At 38.7% G+C, this 17,983-nt stretch overlaps 2 protein-coding genes and 1 non-coding gene across 3 annotated transcripts in view; 1 reads left to right on the plus strand and 2 right to left on the minus strand.

The window, feature by feature from the left end:
• The first annotated feature begins 399 nt into the window (after positions 1-399).
• Positions 400-6,553, plus strand: LOC109064363 (autophagy-related protein 9A-like). The gene is made up of 15 exons (XM_019081406.2): positions 400-555; positions 849-915; positions 1,388-1,539; positions 1,740-1,783; positions 1,916-1,980; positions 2,076-2,225; positions 2,337-2,478; positions 2,665-3,413; positions 3,503-3,656; positions 4,109-4,288; positions 4,411-4,650; positions 4,884-5,119; positions 5,891-6,008; positions 6,183-6,381; positions 6,473-6,553. Exons 3-15 carry the CDS (start codon positions 1,437-1,439, stop codon positions 6,535-6,537), a joined length of 2,445 nt encoding a protein of 814 aa, XP_018936951.2. The 5' UTR covers positions 400-555; positions 849-915; positions 1,388-1,436; the 3' UTR covers positions 6,538-6,553.
• Positions 6,554-9,740: 3,187 nt separating this feature from the next.
• On the minus strand, positions 9,741-9,813 carry trnak-uuu. The gene has a single exon. It is a non-coding gene; the product is annotated as a tRNA-Lys (tRNA).
• Positions 9,814-10,838: 1,025 nt separating this feature from the next.
• Positions 10,839-17,983, minus strand: part of LOC109052911 (pericentrin-like) — a 33,383-nt gene continuing 26,238 nt past the window's right edge. Inside the window, 14 exon segments of the mRNA XM_042755035.1 lie at positions 10,839-11,274; positions 11,511-11,633; positions 12,501-12,631; positions 12,734-12,881; positions 12,982-13,076; positions 13,287-13,514; positions 13,945-14,096; positions 14,384-14,542; positions 15,384-15,554; positions 16,269-16,878; positions 16,880-17,095; positions 17,194-17,416; positions 17,522-17,717; positions 17,808-17,978. Of these exon segments, the coding sequence (XP_042610969.1) occupies positions 11,231-11,274; positions 11,511-11,633; positions 12,501-12,631; positions 12,734-12,881; positions 12,982-13,076; positions 13,287-13,514; positions 13,945-14,096; positions 14,384-14,542; positions 15,384-15,554; positions 16,269-16,878; positions 16,880-17,095; positions 17,194-17,416; positions 17,522-17,717; positions 17,808-17,978 (2,667 nt within the window). The 3' untranslated portion in view covers positions 10,839-11,230.

Consider the following 17,983-nt stretch of genomic DNA (forward strand, 5'->3'; position numbering starts at 1 on the left):
ATAGCATTTTTTTCAGTCAGTGTGAGTACTTGTGTCTCTTGAGTGTAAGATGAATAAAATATGAAATAGTTTGGCACTGAAAAAGCTATTGTACTGACTAAGTGTTTTGTCCTCTTGAAATGTAATAACCTTGTCATTTCTGTTGTTCGCGTTCAAAACATTGTGCAAAGGGCTTTAATTTGCTGTCCTGTAAACTGTAACATACAACCAACTATGATTAATCATTGTTTACTATTTAACTCACAGTGTAATTTAAATATTCAGGTACATTTACAACTTTCAATGTATTCTGGGGAATTCATTATCTGAATGCTTTTGGAATTAATGTTGTTTGCTGTATTTACTAAAAGAAGACCCGCCTCCTGATGCCATTGGCTCGTTCACTCCCAAAACCTGCTTCTGATTGGACAGCAAATGTGTCACGCAGTGGACGGGGCCTCTGTACAGTGCGTCAAGAATCGAAACCAAAAATGCTTCGGAAGTGACAACAAAAGAGAACTCGGCTTTTATAACACAGTGCGAATCGTAAATCACTGCTCCTTGTATTCCAATGAGGTAAGATTTCATTCAAATGCTTTCTCTGAATAGCGAATCGCCTGTTTGTTGCTGTATAGGTAGGTGTTTCTCAGTGTGACGCGCATCTCATATTTTCCGCAGGCTTCGGTTGACATAAATAACTGGCTGCCTACTGTCAGCGATAATAACAAACATTAGTTATTTAAAGTATTAAAGGCCATGTACGGATAACACAGAAGGCTTCAAAAATAACAAGTGCCACTATGTTCTCTTTTTTGCCTTTTGCAAGAATGGACTGACTGTGTGTCTTATGTTTTTGCTGTTTCATCTAGGAAGAGCAGAATTGCTCCCGTAGTCATTTTGGTTTCATAAATGAAATGGCGGAAGGTAACGTACAAGGTAAGAATTATTATTAATATTCTCATAAACAGTGTTATGTTTCAATTCAGACACGTTCTGATTGTAGCATTGATTGACTTAGATATTGGCATTTGACAAAGCCAGCCAAACTGGTCCAACAATTAAAAAGAAAGAAAAGAAAAAAACTGCTTACTAATGGCAACAAAATGCAGTGGTTTAAACCGATTATATTGGGTAAGTATGTTATTTTGTCGGTTTCTTGAGACGTGAGTCATGTGCACGTTTCTTCTGAGCGTGGGCCCGCTGTTGTTGCGCATTGAGGGCTCCAGTGGAGTGTCCTGACATGTTTTTGTGGGCTGGGTATTTTTTAAAATACCATTCTGAACTACAATTTGTCATACTTTATACACATTTAAATGTCTTTAAACACAATTTAAACCACATTTATTTTATATTGTTTTGTATCACACCCAGTGGTTTCCTTGAAATAAGTGTTGGTTTTAATCTACAGGAAGCAGAAGGGATAGTGTTTGACAGGAGAATCAGGGGCTGACAGCGGGATGGCCCACTTTGACACAGAGTACCAGCGCCTGGAGGCGTCCTACAGTGACTCCCCTCCCGGAGAAGAGAATCTGCTGGTGCATGTTCCAGAGGGATCCAAATGTAAGATTTAAGACAGATCCCACAATTTTAACTAAAGAAACAAATGCAGCATAGTTTGTGTTCCTAATTGTATGTCAGAGCCATTATGCTGTTTTTCTTTTGGCAAGTCTGCCTTAAATGAGCAATGGATATGCAACACGCTTCTTACCATTAACCTAGCTCTAAATTTGTAATTTTGTTAATTTTGTTGTTTATTTCAGCTCCATGGCACCACATTGAAAATCTGGACCTTTTCTTCCAGAGAATATCCTTTGTGCACTGAAGTGTATTGCTTAATTATGGATTAAATAGATTTTGTACATGTTAAATCAAGTAGATTGATATCAATTTAGTGATTACGGTCAACAAAAGTCTTATTTTTCTTAACATTCAAAACGTCTATAATCTACACCAGAAGAATGGATTTACTTGTATGCTGCTGGGAGAAATATTTGAGCTTGTGTAAGTATCAGTTCTTTTAATGGTACTAGTGTCTAATAAATAGTGTCTGTAAACAGTGATCAGAGTCTTGCACTTTTTTCCGGTCATTGTTCCAGGCAACTGGTGTTTGTGGTGGCATTCACAGTGTTCCTGGCTAACTGTGTGGACTATGACATCCTCTTTGCCAACAAGTTTGTTAATCACACTGATTCCTCAAAGGTTACGCTTCCTGATGCATTTCTTCCAGTGGATGTGTGCAGTGCTAGGTATATTTTATATATTAAATGTCATTAATGATGTGGCGTTAATGTTATTGCCTCTTACTATCATTATTATCCATCATAACACAAACTGTCTTTTGTTAACATGTGTTTTAGGATCCGTGACAATGTTTTTGTCATCTTCATCCTTATCATATCAGGGGTCTTTTGGCTCCACCGTCTCGTCAAGTTTATCTACAACATCTGTTGTTACTGGGAGATCAGATCGTTTTACATCAACGCCCTAAAAATGTCCATGGTGAGCTTTTCTGCTAACTCATTGTAGCACATTTACTAAAGCGTCAGCAGCCAGCAGTGGAGGAAAGCATACTGTTTTTCTTAGTTCTTAGTGTTTTTGATGTTTTAAGCCATTTAAACATCTGAGAAAGGGTCCCAAAATGAAGTATTCAACTGAGATGTTCAATAAACCCTTTCTCTTTTTCAGACGGACCTTCCTTATTTCACCTGGCAGGAGGTGCAGGCAAGGATTATTGAGATCCAGAAGGAGCACCAGATTTGCATCCACAAAAAAGAACTGACAGAGCTTGACATCTACCACCGCATACTGCGTTTTAAAAACTACATGGTCGCAATGGTCAATAAGTCACTCCTACCCGTGCGTTTTCGTTTGCCTCTTCTGGGCGACACTGTTTTTTACACTCGTGGTCTCAAGTATAACTTTGAGTTGATTTTCTTCTGGGGCCCTGGATCTCTTTTTGAAAATGAGTGGAGTTTGAAGCCGGAGTACAAGCGTGGAGGGAACCGTTTGGAGCTAGCGGATCGTCTGAGCTCAAGGATCTTGTGGATTGGAATTGCCAACCTTCTCTTGTGTCCAGTTATCCTGATCTGGCAGATTCTTTATGCGTTCTTCAGCTACACTGAGGTGATCAAGCGGGAGCCGGGAAGTCTGGGTGCTCGATGTTGGTCCCTGTATGGCCGTTTTTACCTCCGACACTTTAATGAACTAGACCATGAGCTGATGTCACGCCTCAGCAAGGGCTACAAGGCCTCCTCGAAGTACATGAACTGCTTCATGTCACCATTACTGACGGTGGTGGCTAAGAACGTGGCTTTCTTTGCAGGCTCCATACTAGCAGTTTTGATTGCTTTGACCATTTATGATGAAGATGTATTGGCGGTCGAACACGTGCTCAGCAGTATTACATTACTTGGGATCTGCATCACAGTCTGCAGGTCTGACCAAGATAAAAGTCTTTGGATATTTGTTGTCCATTTTATTTAATGCTGAGATTTGACTTTAAACTATTTTGTGCTTGTCCTAGGTCTTTTATCCCAGACAAGCATATGGTGTTCTGCCCAGAACAGCTGCTTAAAGTGATCTTGGCACACATCCATTACATGCCTGATCATTGGCAGGGTAATGCCCACCGTTATGAGACCAGAGACGAGTTCGCACAGCTCTTTCAGTACAAGGCTGTAAGTAATGCAGCAGCTTATGAAATACTTCTTTGTTGACCTAACACAAATATATTATTATTGTGAATGAAAACTAACATAACATTTACTGAAATAAAAATGAGAATTGGAAAACCAAAAATCCATTTTCGTTATTTCATTGTTAAATAACATAAAATAAAAAGGACCAAAAATTAATTGTAGTTTTTGAGACACAGCATACAATGCATTACAGAACCAAGACAGGATTTTGGTGATGATAATGACATATGCCATAGAAATAGTGCAGATATTTTTTGGGGAATTCCCAAGACCTATCTGCAGTTTCAGTGTTTGTTTTTATTAAAAACAAGGTAATTTTTTTTTTTTCACAGATAAAACATGTATGGATGATCCTTTCACAATACAATCAATAACATACATTTCTAAAACAGAATTTCATGCTGATTGTCTTTTGATCTCTGTCCCTGTAGGTATTTATTCTTGAGGAGCTGTTGAGTCCTGTCATCACTCCCTTCATTCTAATTTTTTGCTTGCGGCGTAAATCTCTAGAGATCATTGATTTTTTCCGAAATTTTACTGTGGACGTGGTCGGTGTGGGCGATACTTGCTCTTTTGCACAGATGGATGTCCGTCAACATGGTCATCCTGCGGTAAGGGCACAAACTTTTTTCCCCCAAATTATTTTCACTATTGTGCTTTTTTTTTAATAGATGTATCTACCTAGTTCTCTCTTTATTTGTTGACTATAATGCCCTTTTGTGGTCTACTATAGTGGATGTCTGCTGGGAAAACAGAGGCCTCTATCTATCAGCAGGCAGAAGATGGGAAGACTGAACTGTCACTCATGCACTTTGCTATCACAAATCCACACTGGCAGCCCCCTCGGGAGAGCACGCATTTCATCAGCCTTCTGAAGGAGAAGGTGCACCGCGAGGCTGCCGCAGGACAGCAGGGAATCATAGCAGAGAATCCTGCATTTACCTCAACCCATTCACTACAGTCTGATTCAGAGGTATCCAAATGACTGCCAACATCCATCCAGATCATTACATATAATAATATTTCTAATGGCCAATAAGATCAATAATAATAATTATAATTATAATAAGTTTTAGACTGGGTCCTTTAAAGAGATTTATGAAAAGTGATCCAGAACCCGCTTTTAAGATTAGATACAATATGATTACAAAGAAAACGAAGTTCCTTTTAAAAAGAGGTCTGATTTTGGGTATTGTTGCATTACAGCCTCGCAGTCTTATTGCAAATCTCCTGATGGGACCCCCTTCCCTGGCCTCGCTGCATATGGGTCGAGAGGGCTCCATCAATCCTGTGTCTGTTGGAGTGAGTGAGGGGGCATCCGCCCTCCGATCCCTCTCTCCTGTCAGCATGAGTCAACACCTGCGGGGCAGCTACCCGTCTGCCAGACTGCCACGAGCTGACCATCCAGCTGTGGTGGCTGGGAGAGCAATGACAGGCTCAGGGTAATGACTGAACACAAATTAACGTTATTTTTTATATAACTTCATAAATTGTAATAATAATTATATAATTTTTCAGCTTTATTATTTTATTGATTTTCTCTTATGTATTCTAAGTGTCTAAGTAAAAGATGTTATTGTGTTTTAATTGATTTTGAGCTCGACAAAATATATAAATTCCTTATATTGATTAGCTTTGGGCATTGTGATTAATCTGGGTTTGTAAATATTAAAACATTAAAAACAAAGTAAAAAAAAAACACTTGTAAAAATGTTGAATAAATGCACAAATTGTGTACAGTTAGTAGTGAACGAGACCTGTTAACATTTACATTTCATGGATTTCTTATTAAGAAGACAAAGTCAAATAAACTTGTTAGAATCACGTGATTTCTTAAAATAGCAATTTTAACAAAACACACTACTGTTTAAAAGTTTGGGGTCAGAAATATTTTCTTTAAAGAAGTTTTTAAGTTGTTACATAAAATGTGAAATCACAGAAATAAATTACATTAAAAATATTAAAATGGAATACATTGTAAAAAATATATATTTCACAATATTACTTTTTTTTTTTATATCAAATCAATGTAGCCTCATTGAGACCTCTTTCAAAAAACTACAGAAATCATACCAACTCCAAACTTTTGAACTAATATATGTGTCTTTGCATCTTTACAGCTAGACTGATTTTAAAATGTCCCTGCCAAACTGTTTCATATCATTCATTTGTTCTTTTTTCTCCTCCTCAACTCTTGGATCGTCCTCATCCAGCACTGATGCTCGTACCATCAGCTCTGGCAGTAGCGCTTGGGAAGGCCAGCTGTCCAGTATGGTCCTATCAGAATACGCCTCCACAGAGATGAGCATTCATGCCCTCTACATGCATGAGGTAAAGCAACACATGAACTGTTGTTGATATAAGCAAAGCTTTAATACACAATTATGGAATCAATGAACGTACATGTATGGGTGCCAAATCAGCCTTTTAACCAATGATGTGTTGAAAGAGGTCAGTCTCCAGTCTGCACCTGAATATTAGTAACTTTATCTAATGTGTGATTAGATGCACAATCAGCAGTCGCGAGGTGAGGTGTCTCGACACACCTGGCACAGACAGGAGAGTGACGAGAGCAGTGAGAGTGTCAATGAGGACATGGAAGCCGCCCGCACCTTCCCCCGTTCCAGCACTTTCCCAACCACCTCACATCAGGCGGGGGCAGCACAGCAGAGCGGCAGCCAGCGGCACTATGGCAGAACCTCAGGTACTACCTTAAACGACTGTTTGTAGTAATATCTAAGAATGAAAAGTGCCACAACGTAGACTTTACATGGGCAACAAACTATCTCCTACAGATCCCGTTTCTGGAAGCTTTTCGAGCTCAGAGAACGCCTCGTATGCCTATGGGCGGCTGGTCTGAGGAGAACCAAATGAGAGACATCACGACCCAGTGCCCGAGGAGGGGTCTGAGGATGAGCTACCACCACACATCCATAAGGTATAACGGGAAAGCGGTAAATCTGAAGCTACACTGATAAGTGCTGGATTCCTAATATTCAGTTCTGTGTTCTCGTCTTTTTTTTTAGGTGACTTAGCAGCTGTGTCCTAGATGAAGTATTCGAGAGACTCACAGCATCCATTTACTTTTGGACACCGATAAAAAAAAAAAGTCGTATTTATTTACTCTTGGACAAAACACAAGTCTGAGCTTAACTACTGTATGTCACAGAGTGGCATCGTATCAAATTTCCAGATGCATTGTAATGGTTTGAGCTTCTGTGGGAATGATACAGTGAACAACTTTATCAAAATACTCAATTATTCATAGTTCTCACATATTGATCCATTTGAGAGAAGTTCTGTAAAATATTTCATTGTGAATAGGAAAGTCTATTTGCCAGCTGGAAAAAGCAGTTGACAGGCCTTTGAGTAAACGGTCAAATATGATTGCATTCTGTTGACCTTGACATTTCCGTTCTTGTCAAAATGTAAAGGTTGGTGTTGATGTAGGAAATATGTGCTTAGAATTTTTGAACTGCTTTGAATAATTTTGAAAGGAGGAAGAAATATTTATAATATGCAATGTGCCATTATGAACTTTAAGCTTTGCAAACTAAGATTTTATTGTCAATCCCAGATTTCTGTGAGGGGGGGGAAAACCACTGAAGATCATTCAAGTCTGGCACACTGTAAAAATTATGCATGCTTTTTTTCTTAATTTTTATTATTCGCAATATCAAGTGAGAATGCACTTTATTATTTTTTCAGATCCAAAGGATTTTTTTCAGTCAGATTTTTCAGTTTATTTACCGTGGCTCAGGTGAATAAAACATGATTTGTGAGAATGAGGGAGTTGTGTATAGCATTACACGTTTCAGATATCTCAGGACCGGCTTGTTTTTGGCACTGAAGTTGCCCAGAAAGTGCATGACACTTGTTGGGTGATTGCAGCCTGCTGCACCTTTCATCCTCAAACTCAAACTGCTAAAGGGAATAAACAAACCTTTGTGTAGTTTGCTTGTGACTGTAAAGATTTAGGATTTCATTCATAGAACATCACTACATAGAAAACTGACCATTTCTCATATCTCACACTCCTCGCAAAGGTGCAAATTGTGCATGACCCTTGAATTTATACTGGTATGTGTTTGTAATAATTGGCCTGTAAAATGCTTCTCTGACCTTAACTAGTCTTATCAACTGCAGCTGTGCATTTTCCATTCTTTTGTTTTCAGTTTTCTAGACTGTGTTGTATATTTACATTTTGTACAGATTAAATTCATCAATAAAATATATTTAATAGCTTGTGTACAGTTATTTAAAAAAATATATTTTAAAAATATATTTTTAAAAGATTTTATATGAATATATATTTATGTTTTAATGATTTGTGAATTAAAAGGGTGAAAATCAACCCACTATATTTCATTAAACCATATACAGGTGCTGGTCATATAATTAGAATATCATCAAAAAAGTTTATTTATTTCACTAATTCCATTCAAAAAGTGAAACTTGTATATTATATTCATTCATTACACACAGACTGATATATTTCAAATGTTTATTTCTTTTAATTTTGATGATTATAACTGACAACTAATGAAAATCCCAAATTCAGTATCTCAGAAAATTAGAATATTGTGAAAATGTTCAATATTGAAGACACCTGGTGCCACACTCTAATCAGCTAATTAACTCAAAACACCTGCAAAGACCTTTAAATGGTCTCTCAGTCTACTTCTGTAGGCTACACAGTCATGGGGAAGACTGCTGACTTGACAGTTGTCAAAAAGACGACCAATGACACCTTGCACAAGGAGGGCAAGACACAAAAGGTCATTGCAAAAGAGGCTGGCTGTTCACAGAGCTCTGTGTCCAAGCACATTAATAGAGAGGCGAAGGGAAGGAAAAGATGTGGTATGAAAAAAGTGTACAAGCAATAGGGATAACAGCACCCTGGAGAGGATTGTGAAAACAAAACCCATTCAAAAAATGTGGGGGAGATTCACAAAGAGTGGACTGCAGCTGAAGTCAGTGCTTCAAGAACCACTACGCACAGACGTATGCAAGACATGGGTTTCAGCTGTCGCATTCCTTGTGTCAAGCCACTCTTGAACAACAGACAGCGTCAGAAGCGTCTCGCCTGGGCTAAAGACAAAAAGGTCTGGACTGCTGCTGAGTGGTCCAAAGTTATGTTCGCTGATGAAAAGTAAATTTTGCATTTCCTTTGGAATTCAGGGTCCCAGAGTCTGGAGGAAGACAGGAGAGGCACACACTCCATGTTGCTTGAGGTCCAGTGTAAAGTTTCTACAGTCAGTGATGGTTTGGGGTGCCATGTCATCTGCTGGTGTTGGTCCACTGTGTTTTCTGAGGTCCAAGGTCAACGCAGCCGTATACCAGGAAGTTTTAGAGCACTTCATGCTTCTTGCTGTTGACCAACTTTATGGAGATGCAGATTTTCCAACAGGACTTGGCACCTGCACACAGTGCCAAAGCTCCCAGTACCTGGTTTAAGGACCATGGTTTCCCTGTTCTTAATTGGCTAGCAAACTCTCCTGACCTTAACCCCATAGAAAATCTATGGGGTATGTGAAGAGGAAGATGCGATATGCCAGACCCAAGAATGCAGAAGAGCTGAAGGCCACTATCAGAGCATCCTGGGCTCTCATAACACCTGAGCAATGCCACAGACTGATCGACTCCATGCCACACCGCATTACTGCAGTAATTCAAGGAAAAGGAGCCCCAACTAAGTATTGAGTGCTGTACATGCTCATACTTTTCATGTTCATACTTTTCAGTTGGCCAAGATTTCTAAAAATCCTTTCTTTGTATTGGTCTTAAGTAATATTCTAATTTTCTGAGATAGTGAATTTGGGATTTTCCTTAGTTGTCAGTTATAATCATCAAAATTAAAAGAAATAAACATCTGAAATATATCAGTCTGTTTGTAATGAATGAATATAATATACAAGTTTCACTTTTTGAATGGAATTAGTGAAATCAACTTTTTGATGATATTCTAATTATATGACCAGCACCTGTATACTGTACTGCCACCTTGTACAGTCTATGACTGCCACGCATATTTTTCGTTTGTAAAAGTTAAGAAAAACATACCGCCCGAACAGGGACTTGAACCCTGGACCCTCAGATTAAAAGTCTGATGCTCTACCGACTGAGCTATCCGGGCCTTATGTAAGGATGGAGCGCCCCCTTTCTTCATTTGCTTCAGCGTCAACGTCAACAATGATAGACGCTTAAATGACTTGAACGAAAATTGAGGCATGGACAACATTACACACTGAAACCTGAGCTGAACTACAGCAGCAAGCACGCTGAATAAATGAATCCAGACCGACACCAGAATCTGAAAAGATGATTTCATATACTCTGAACTTTGCAGTCCTATTCACATAACGTACTGTACTTGTTTACAAAATGTCAGCGCATGCGCAGATGTCGCCGCATAAGGTTTAAGGCAAACGTAGTTTTTGACGGCCATATATTTAACAAACAACAACAAAAAAACCCTTGGATTACTACCTTCATCCTGATTTCCAAATGGGCAAAAAGAAAGCCATATTTCCAACTTTGGAGGAGCGATAACGCTAACATCCTCCACAGACTTTTTATCACGTTGCATTATCTAGCTAATGTTACTGTTATGCTATTTGAGGCTCTTTTCATTTCAGGCCCATCAAAAACATACTAATTTATCCAGTATTTCCTTTTAAATCGAGACTTCAAGCCTTAGAGAGGCATAAATTATTGTCCAGCAATGAATTCAATAAGCAAAAGCTACTTCAGTATGTCATAGGATATATTACTCTCTGTGTACTGACCGATTCAGCATATTGAAGAAGGGGTATACCATGCAAAGATCTTCTGTTAAAAAGCAATTTCATTTTTTCCATTTTCCACTAATCTGAAATGTAATCTTGAGACCACATTATATAAAAAAAAAAAAAAAAAAACACAGCAAGGTATCCTACGCTTAACCTGTATCAATTTCTTTCTTCAGCTGAACATAAAAGATGATATTTTAAACAATGTGGATAACCAAACAGTAGTTGGACCCAACTGAGAAAAAAAAAAATTAAATAAAGAAAAAACACTATGGAAGTCAATGAAAAATGGTTCATTTACCCACATTAATTTTTGGGGCTAACTATCTATTTTTTTTTTTTTTTTTTAATGACACAGACACCAAATAACTCAATTTATACTAAAATATTTATTGATTTTCGTAGAAATACTGTTCATAAAAGAGAATATAAAACATTTTAGAAAACATGTCCAACCATGTGCATTTAAACAGTGACATCCATTAAAAATCAAGAATTCAAGTGCAAATGTCTTAATAAATGCTTACTGTGGACAAGAAGTAAAAAATACAAAATACAAACTGTGAACATGTACAGACATTCAAAAATTGTATACAAAAAGTGAAAACATCTAGCACTGCTTGAAAAAAAAAAAAAACGTTATTTGTGACAATGTTTCAGCTAAAATAATACAGCTTAACAAGAAAAGATGGCAATTAAAAATAATTTATGAATGTAAAAAAAAAAAACTAATTTGCACACAGACTGATCAGCTTTCTTCATTCATCGGTCAGATTTTCTGGCATATGGAAGCATTGATGGCGAACCTGCAAAAACAAACACAACATGATTAGAAATATCAGTTCTGCATTTGCCTAACCTGCCAGCCGCCCTACACACAGTGCACAGGCCCATGGGAGTATTCATGATGCAGACAAATAGGCATGCACACCTGTGTGAAACAAGACCAACCAGAACGTGACTGATCACACAAGAAGGTGAACTCCTCTCTGAACTCCTCTGTGACTGGGTAACATGGAAGTGAGGCCAGACTGTCACTCACCTAAAGGCCACACGGACCCCGGGGCCAAACAACTCAAATACAGCCAGGTTCTATTTTCTAGAAACCACTTCTGCTGAAATCTCATCGTATCAGGAAAGCTATGCCTCCTGTCCGCTCTGGGGACTGTAAGATGGTAAGGTCAGAGGTCACAAATGGCCATTATTTAAGTTTTGGATTCTTTCACCTTCAGTGTTAATAGGGATCTTGGTAAAGTAAAAAAGACTAACCATCTTGTGTAATCAGTTACAGAAATGAGGTATAGTATAGTTTTAGTTTTGACAAATTCTGCTACAATTGGAACACAAGCACACCTTTCACACTGGTTTGGTGATGGGCTTCAGTTGACCAGTAGAGGTCAGTGCATATTTTATTTTTTTCATTTTAAAATTTGCCAAGTTTAATGCAACTGATAAAGAACTATATATATACACTATATTTACAAGTCTGGGGTCAGTAAATATATTTATTTTTTAATAAATTCATTCTGTTCAGCAAAGACACACTGAAGTGATCAAAAGTGACACTAAAAACTTGTTACAAAATACTTCTATTTCAATTAAATGCTGTTCTTTTGAAATTTCTGTTCAAAGAATGCTAAGAAGAAAAGGATCACGGTTTCCACAAAAACAATTAAGCAGCACAATTGTTTTTAATAAGAAAGGTTTCTTTAGCACCAATCCAGTGTCACATGATCCTCCAGAAATCATTCTAATAGGTTGGAGCAGATGAAAAATCAGCTTTGCCAATCACAAGAATAAATGACACATTAAAATATTAAAACTGTTATTTTAAATTGTAATAAAATGCCTAAATATTACAGTTTTACTGTATTTCTGATTTAGCATTTATGCAAGTTTTTTTTTTTTTTTTTTTTTTTTACAAAATTTGTTGAATGAAGCTATTGTCTCAATTTAAACCACTCATATTGAAGTGGTTTCCATGTAAAAGATGACAGTAATTTTAGGTCACTTCCCACTGGCCTCATCCTACCTGGACGACCGGCTCCGAGTCGCTGCTGGACAGTCTCCAAATGTTGAATATACTCCGTAAGAGATCGTTCTTGATCTTGGGAAGAGCTGAAGGAGCGTTCAGCAGGTCCCAGCACTGGAGTTGTGTATGTTCTTTGAGTAAGAAAGAAAAGAGTCAAAGTTAATGAATCCGACATTTGAATTAAAAACACTAAAATGGAAAACCAACCTACATCCATAAGAAATATATTTTACCTATGATTCAGTCTGAAAGGTGATTTGATTGGCGGCACCAGAGAAGAGACCACACCTCTTTGTGCAAAGGCATGATCACGAGTGGGTGGAGAGTTGAACGCAACTCCAGTCTGCTGTGGCCTCAGCACTTCAGTCCTCAAGGCAGGAACTAAGAGAGAAGGGAAAACAGCACATAAATTACTTCTGATTTAAATCACCTGCAGAACTACCAAATCAAATCTGCAAGCTGAACAACGTACCACACTTACCTGTGCTTGGTCCTGTTCCATGCCCGTTAACTGTAGCACTGCCTACTGAGATTTTCCTTGTAGCTCTTTGCCATTTCCTAGTGAGGAACTTCAGTCTAAAAATAAAAAAAAACACCGGGGTCAAGAAACTCAGTAACCACCCAATAAACTAAGGCAAAACTAGAATAAGGCAAAAATGGAATGGAAACTCAGTTTTAATAAAATACAAATTTAAATTTTTTTTAAACTTGAAACAGTCACAAGCAAGCGTTTTCCAAACTGCATACTAACTTTGCCAGACACATGTACGTAGCCATTCCTTTTACCTTGAGATAGCGATGACAACTCTGACAGATGTTCTGAAGCGGTTTAGAGGTCTGGAGGCCTGTGATTGGCTCAATGTTGGCTGCGCACCCATACGAGCGATTAGTGCGAGAGTAGCCTGTTCGCACTCTTGAAACCCTCCCAGCAGCAACAGCAGATACCGCTTCTGATACACCAGCGACTTCCTGTAACTCTCTGCTCGCAGGTATCTCTCATAGAGCCGCTGCACCTACAGGAACAGATTCATAAAGCAAGCACTTCAAATACACTAAAACTTAAAATATATATATAATTAAAATATATTTATAATAAAAAAAATAATGATATTAAAAAACATCTGAGATTTGTGAATGTGTTGATTAATGTGATTGTGTTGTTAAAGGTGAAATTTTTTTCATTAATCACTTACCCCCATGTCGTTCCAAACCCGTAAAAGCTTTGTTCGTCTTCGGAACACAATTTTAAATATTTTGGATGAAAACCGGGAGGCCTGTGACTGTCCCATAGACTGGGGTGGAGTATCCCTTTAAATTATTCAAATAAGCTAAAATATCATAAGTTTACTTCGAGAGCAAATTTTCGGTCAAAAACTAAAAACTACATTAATAAGTTGTTAATATAGGGGATGTTTTTATATTTTTTGTGTTTTTATTATTTTTACTGTTATTGGTGGGTCTGTTTTCATTGCTAGCTGTGACATTTGAGAGCTCAGCCTCTGCTTTACACAGCGCAGCTTGAAGAGTTGCTTTTTCCTTCTGCCAGGCCAGCTTCTCCGATAACATGCACCGCTCCGTAACAGCAGGAGATTTCACCTGACGGACAGACAGACAGACAGACATACACAACCAAATCTATATGAAATATCACAGCTGGAACCAAAAAAAAAAAAAAAAAAAAAAAGGACTGAACATTCAGATGAAGAACTGCATTTATCTGCAACTTTCAGCCAATTTGTTTTCAACATAATCATGCAAACTTTTCCAGTAGGTGAATTCATTGGTTGCATAATGTCTTGATTGATGTTAAAAAGGTCTGCTTTTCAAAAAAAAAAAAAAAAAAAAAAAAAATTAAAAAAGAAACTAATTGTTAATAGCATTACCTGCTCCTGGTGTTTCAGGCTTTGCAGGTCTCTCTCCAGACAGGTTATAGTGTGTTTGAGGGAGATCTTCTCCTCACTTAGAGCAGCGAGACACTCAGAGAACTCGGTGTTCTCCTTCAGCAAACGTTCCATTAGAGAGTTAGTGGATGAGGTAGAATCCTATTGAGCAGATGATCAAATATATTACAAATAAATACGAGATCAATTTAAAGGATTGTGATACCTGATAATTGCAATTTAAAAAAAAAAACCTGATTTATAGGGTTGCACAATTTGGCAACAAACTATCCTTTTCTTCCCTTTGTGCTCAAGGATAACCAGGTATTTCGGCACCACTTACTGTCAGAGAGTGAATTCTCATTTCCGTTCAATGTGTCTGTCATTTTTTTCCCCTATATTGATCTGAACAGCCAAGTAATGTGAAAATCAGATCAAATTTGACCCAATAATTTGCATTGGTTTCAACAGTTTTGGTTCCCATTAACTTCCACTACAATGGATAAAAATATACAACTGATTTCATTGGGCACTGAAACTATTTGATTACCAGCATTCTTTAAAATATCTTATGTTCCACAAATCAGTCATACAGTTTTGTTATGACAAGATGTTGAGTAAATTATGCCAATTTTCACTTTTGGGTGAACTATCCCTTTAGCACATGCTCTTATGCATTCTGTACTAACACAGTGCAACGAAACCTATTTCTACTTCATTGTAAATGTCATACAATTCATTCTGTATCTGTACAAACACTTTCGTCTGAGTGAAAGCTTGTGAGAATAAGTAGGACTGGGTATATTGGGTATATGGTCAGCTGGTCTGGTTACTTCAAATACAGACTTGTAAGCATTAAATTATTGTTCATATACACCAAGTGTGATTGTTAAATATCTGTGTGATAAATAATAAATAAACTGAAAATTTGCTTGTAAAACAAAAACAGCTTGGGTTTGTAATTTAAGAGTACAAGTCAAAACTTAGGGCTGGAGAATGTTACCTGAGAGATGTTTGTGAGTGCATTCTGGCCAAAGGTCAGGCCATTGGAGTGTGTTTCTCTCTGCAGGCGTTCTGATGTGAGCCGCTTCTCTTTGTGCTCCAGATCAGCCAACGTCTGCTGCAGCTGCCTCAACCGCTGCTGATCCTTCTCACGCAACACTTCCAACTCCAACTGAGACAATTCATCAAATAACTTCAGTGCTCTTAAACAATGACACAAACTATGATGATCATGTACATATCAAATTAAAGTGTTAGTTCACAAAAATTAAAATTGTTATTTATTAACCATCAGCTGTTCCAAACCCATAAAACTGGTTAATCTTCAAAACACAAATTAAAGGGACAGTTCACCCAAATATGAAAATTCAGTCATTAATTGCTCACCCTCACGTCGTTCCAAACCCGTAAAAAAAGTTTAGATATTTTGACGAACATCTTTTGATAATATCATTTCTGGGTCTGCGAACATTTCAGTTACATTGCTGTCTATGGAGGGTCAGAAAGCTCTCGGATTTCATCAAAAATATCTTAATTTGTGTTCCGAAGATGAATGAAGGTCTTGAGTTGGGAACAATATATGGGTGAGTTACTGACAGAATTTCATTTTTGGGTAAAATATCACTTTATAATATCTTGAATGAAACCTTAGTGGTTTCTGCCCATTCAGTGAAAGTCAACCTAACCAAAACAATAGGATGTAAAAAAGAATTAATATGAGTCAGTCAGTTGAATCCTGTGAAGAGATATGATCGCTTTATGATGAACTGATTTAATTTAAGTTTTTGGGTCTTATTGGTTTGGGACAACAAGAGTAAGTAAATTTTAACAGAACTGATATTTTTGGGTGAACTATCCCTTTAAGAGAACAAATCTTTTTCCTCACCAGTTTCTCATTGGTGCGTTCCTGTCGTCGCTCCTTTTCCACCTGCTCCTGTTTCTCCTGTCTCCTCTGCCTCTCCATCTGCTCCTCCCTCACTCTCTCCCTCTCTTTCACTGCTCTCATTTTTTCTTTCATCACATCCAACTCTGTTTGTAACTGAGCAGCTCTTTCTCGCTCCGCCTCTAGAGTGCGTCCGACCTCTGTTTTCTGAGTCTGCAGGCCTTCCAGAGCAGCACGGAGCCTTCTCACTTCCTCCTGCTCCTTGTGTGCCTCCTGCTCTTCCTGCTCTGCTTGCCTGCGCTTTCCTTCCAGCACCTGCCCTTGCAGACGTTCCAACATAGCTGCCAGATCCTCTCCCTGACGCCTCTCCTGTTCCAGTTGCACCCGTAGGTCCTGTATAAACTTTCTGTCGTGGGCACTGGCTGCTTCCTGTCTACGAGCTTCCTCCTCTAAACGGCACGCATGCTCCTGGGCTTGGCGCGAGAGAGAATCTGCGAGCTCTGTTGATCGAGAGCGTTCATCCTCGAGGCGGGAAATTGCAAGTACAGTGCGTTCGCGTTCCTGGGCCAGCAGGGCCTCACAACGAGACTGCTCGATCTGGAGCTCAGAGCGCGTGTGTTGTGGTTTCGCGTTCCTGGCCCCACCAATAGAAGGTTAATACATCAAAAATGTGGTTCACCTCCTGTGTTTGGTGGTTTTGATCAACTGTCTGTTGGTTGATGAGTCGCTGCTGCTGAAGGTCCTCCTGGAGTTCCTGTACTCTAGCCTGCTCTTTCTCCAATGCCTGTAGACAGGCCCGATGTTCACCCTCAACATTTTCCAGCTTTAGCCTGAAACATTTCACAAACATTTTTCAGAAAAAAATAATAAAAATATGGCATACTACTAGTGACAATTCATGTTCAAAGAGTGTGCACGTTTGCTGTACCTGAGCTTGTGAATTTGGCTCTTTAATTCATCTTGATTTTTGTATGTAGTCTGAAGTTCTAGCCTGGTCTCTTCTAGCTCCTCCTTCAGCACAGACACAGCCTTTAGCTCCGCCTCCAACTGCCTCTGCCACTCCAATCCCCTACTTTTCTCAGCTTCCAGAGAGGAGCACAGATCATGTGACACTGTCTGTTCCTGTTGCAGCTGCAACTCCAGCTCTTCAACTAAACAGTGCACAGAGTTAAAATCTACCTTTGGGACTGTTTTTGTTGGTTTTCAAATATTTGCTGGCAATTTTTTTTCCCTAAAATGAATTCTGAAAAACATACCATCTTTATGCAGCTGATGTTGCCTTTCCATGCCCTGCTCTTTTGCGGTGTGTAGGGAATCCTGCAGCTGCCGCAGCTGTTCCTGGCTCTGCTGGGTGCTTGCATGCAGCTGCGCATGCAGGCTGCGCACCTCAGCCAATAGATTGTGACGGTCTGCGTTGAACAGCTGCTCTAGAGACTTCCACTGCTGCTCCTCCTGAAAGAAAATCAGTATAGTTAATAAATGAAAGCACATGGATTTATTTAATATGAGAAAATCAGCATCATATGCTGGGCTTCTCAGCACCTGCTTCTGAAACAGTTTCTTTAACTGATCCAGCAAAGGGGTGAGGTCCATCTGAGTAGCAGTTGCCATGAAAGCTTGAAGCTGAGAGTGAAGCCATTCCCTTTCACTGTCAAACACACTGCGGACAGCCTGCAATAGCTCACACCTCCAGTCCACATCCCCACTGTCAGTTTCAT

The sequence above is a fragment of the Cyprinus carpio genome, unplaced genomic scaffold (genome assembly GCF_018340385.1).
Source record: "Cyprinus carpio isolate SPL01 unplaced genomic scaffold, ASM1834038v1 S000006627, whole genome shotgun sequence".
Lineage (NCBI taxonomy): Eukaryota > Metazoa > Chordata > Actinopteri > Cypriniformes > Cyprinidae > Cyprinus > Cyprinus carpio.

Coding starts and splice junctions, on each gene's coding strand:
- LOC109064363 (XM_019081406.2), top strand. CDS start 1,437: ATGGCCCACTTTGACACAGAGTACCAGCGCCTGGAGGCGTCCTACAGT. Junction 2,226..2,336: donor GTGGATGTGTGCAGTGCTAG/GTATATTTTATA, acceptor CATGTGTTTTAG/GATCCGTGACAATGTTTTTG. Junction 6,382..6,472: donor GCACTATGGCAGAACCTCAG/GTACTACCTTAA, acceptor TATCTCCTACAG/ATCCCGTTTCTGGAAGCTTT.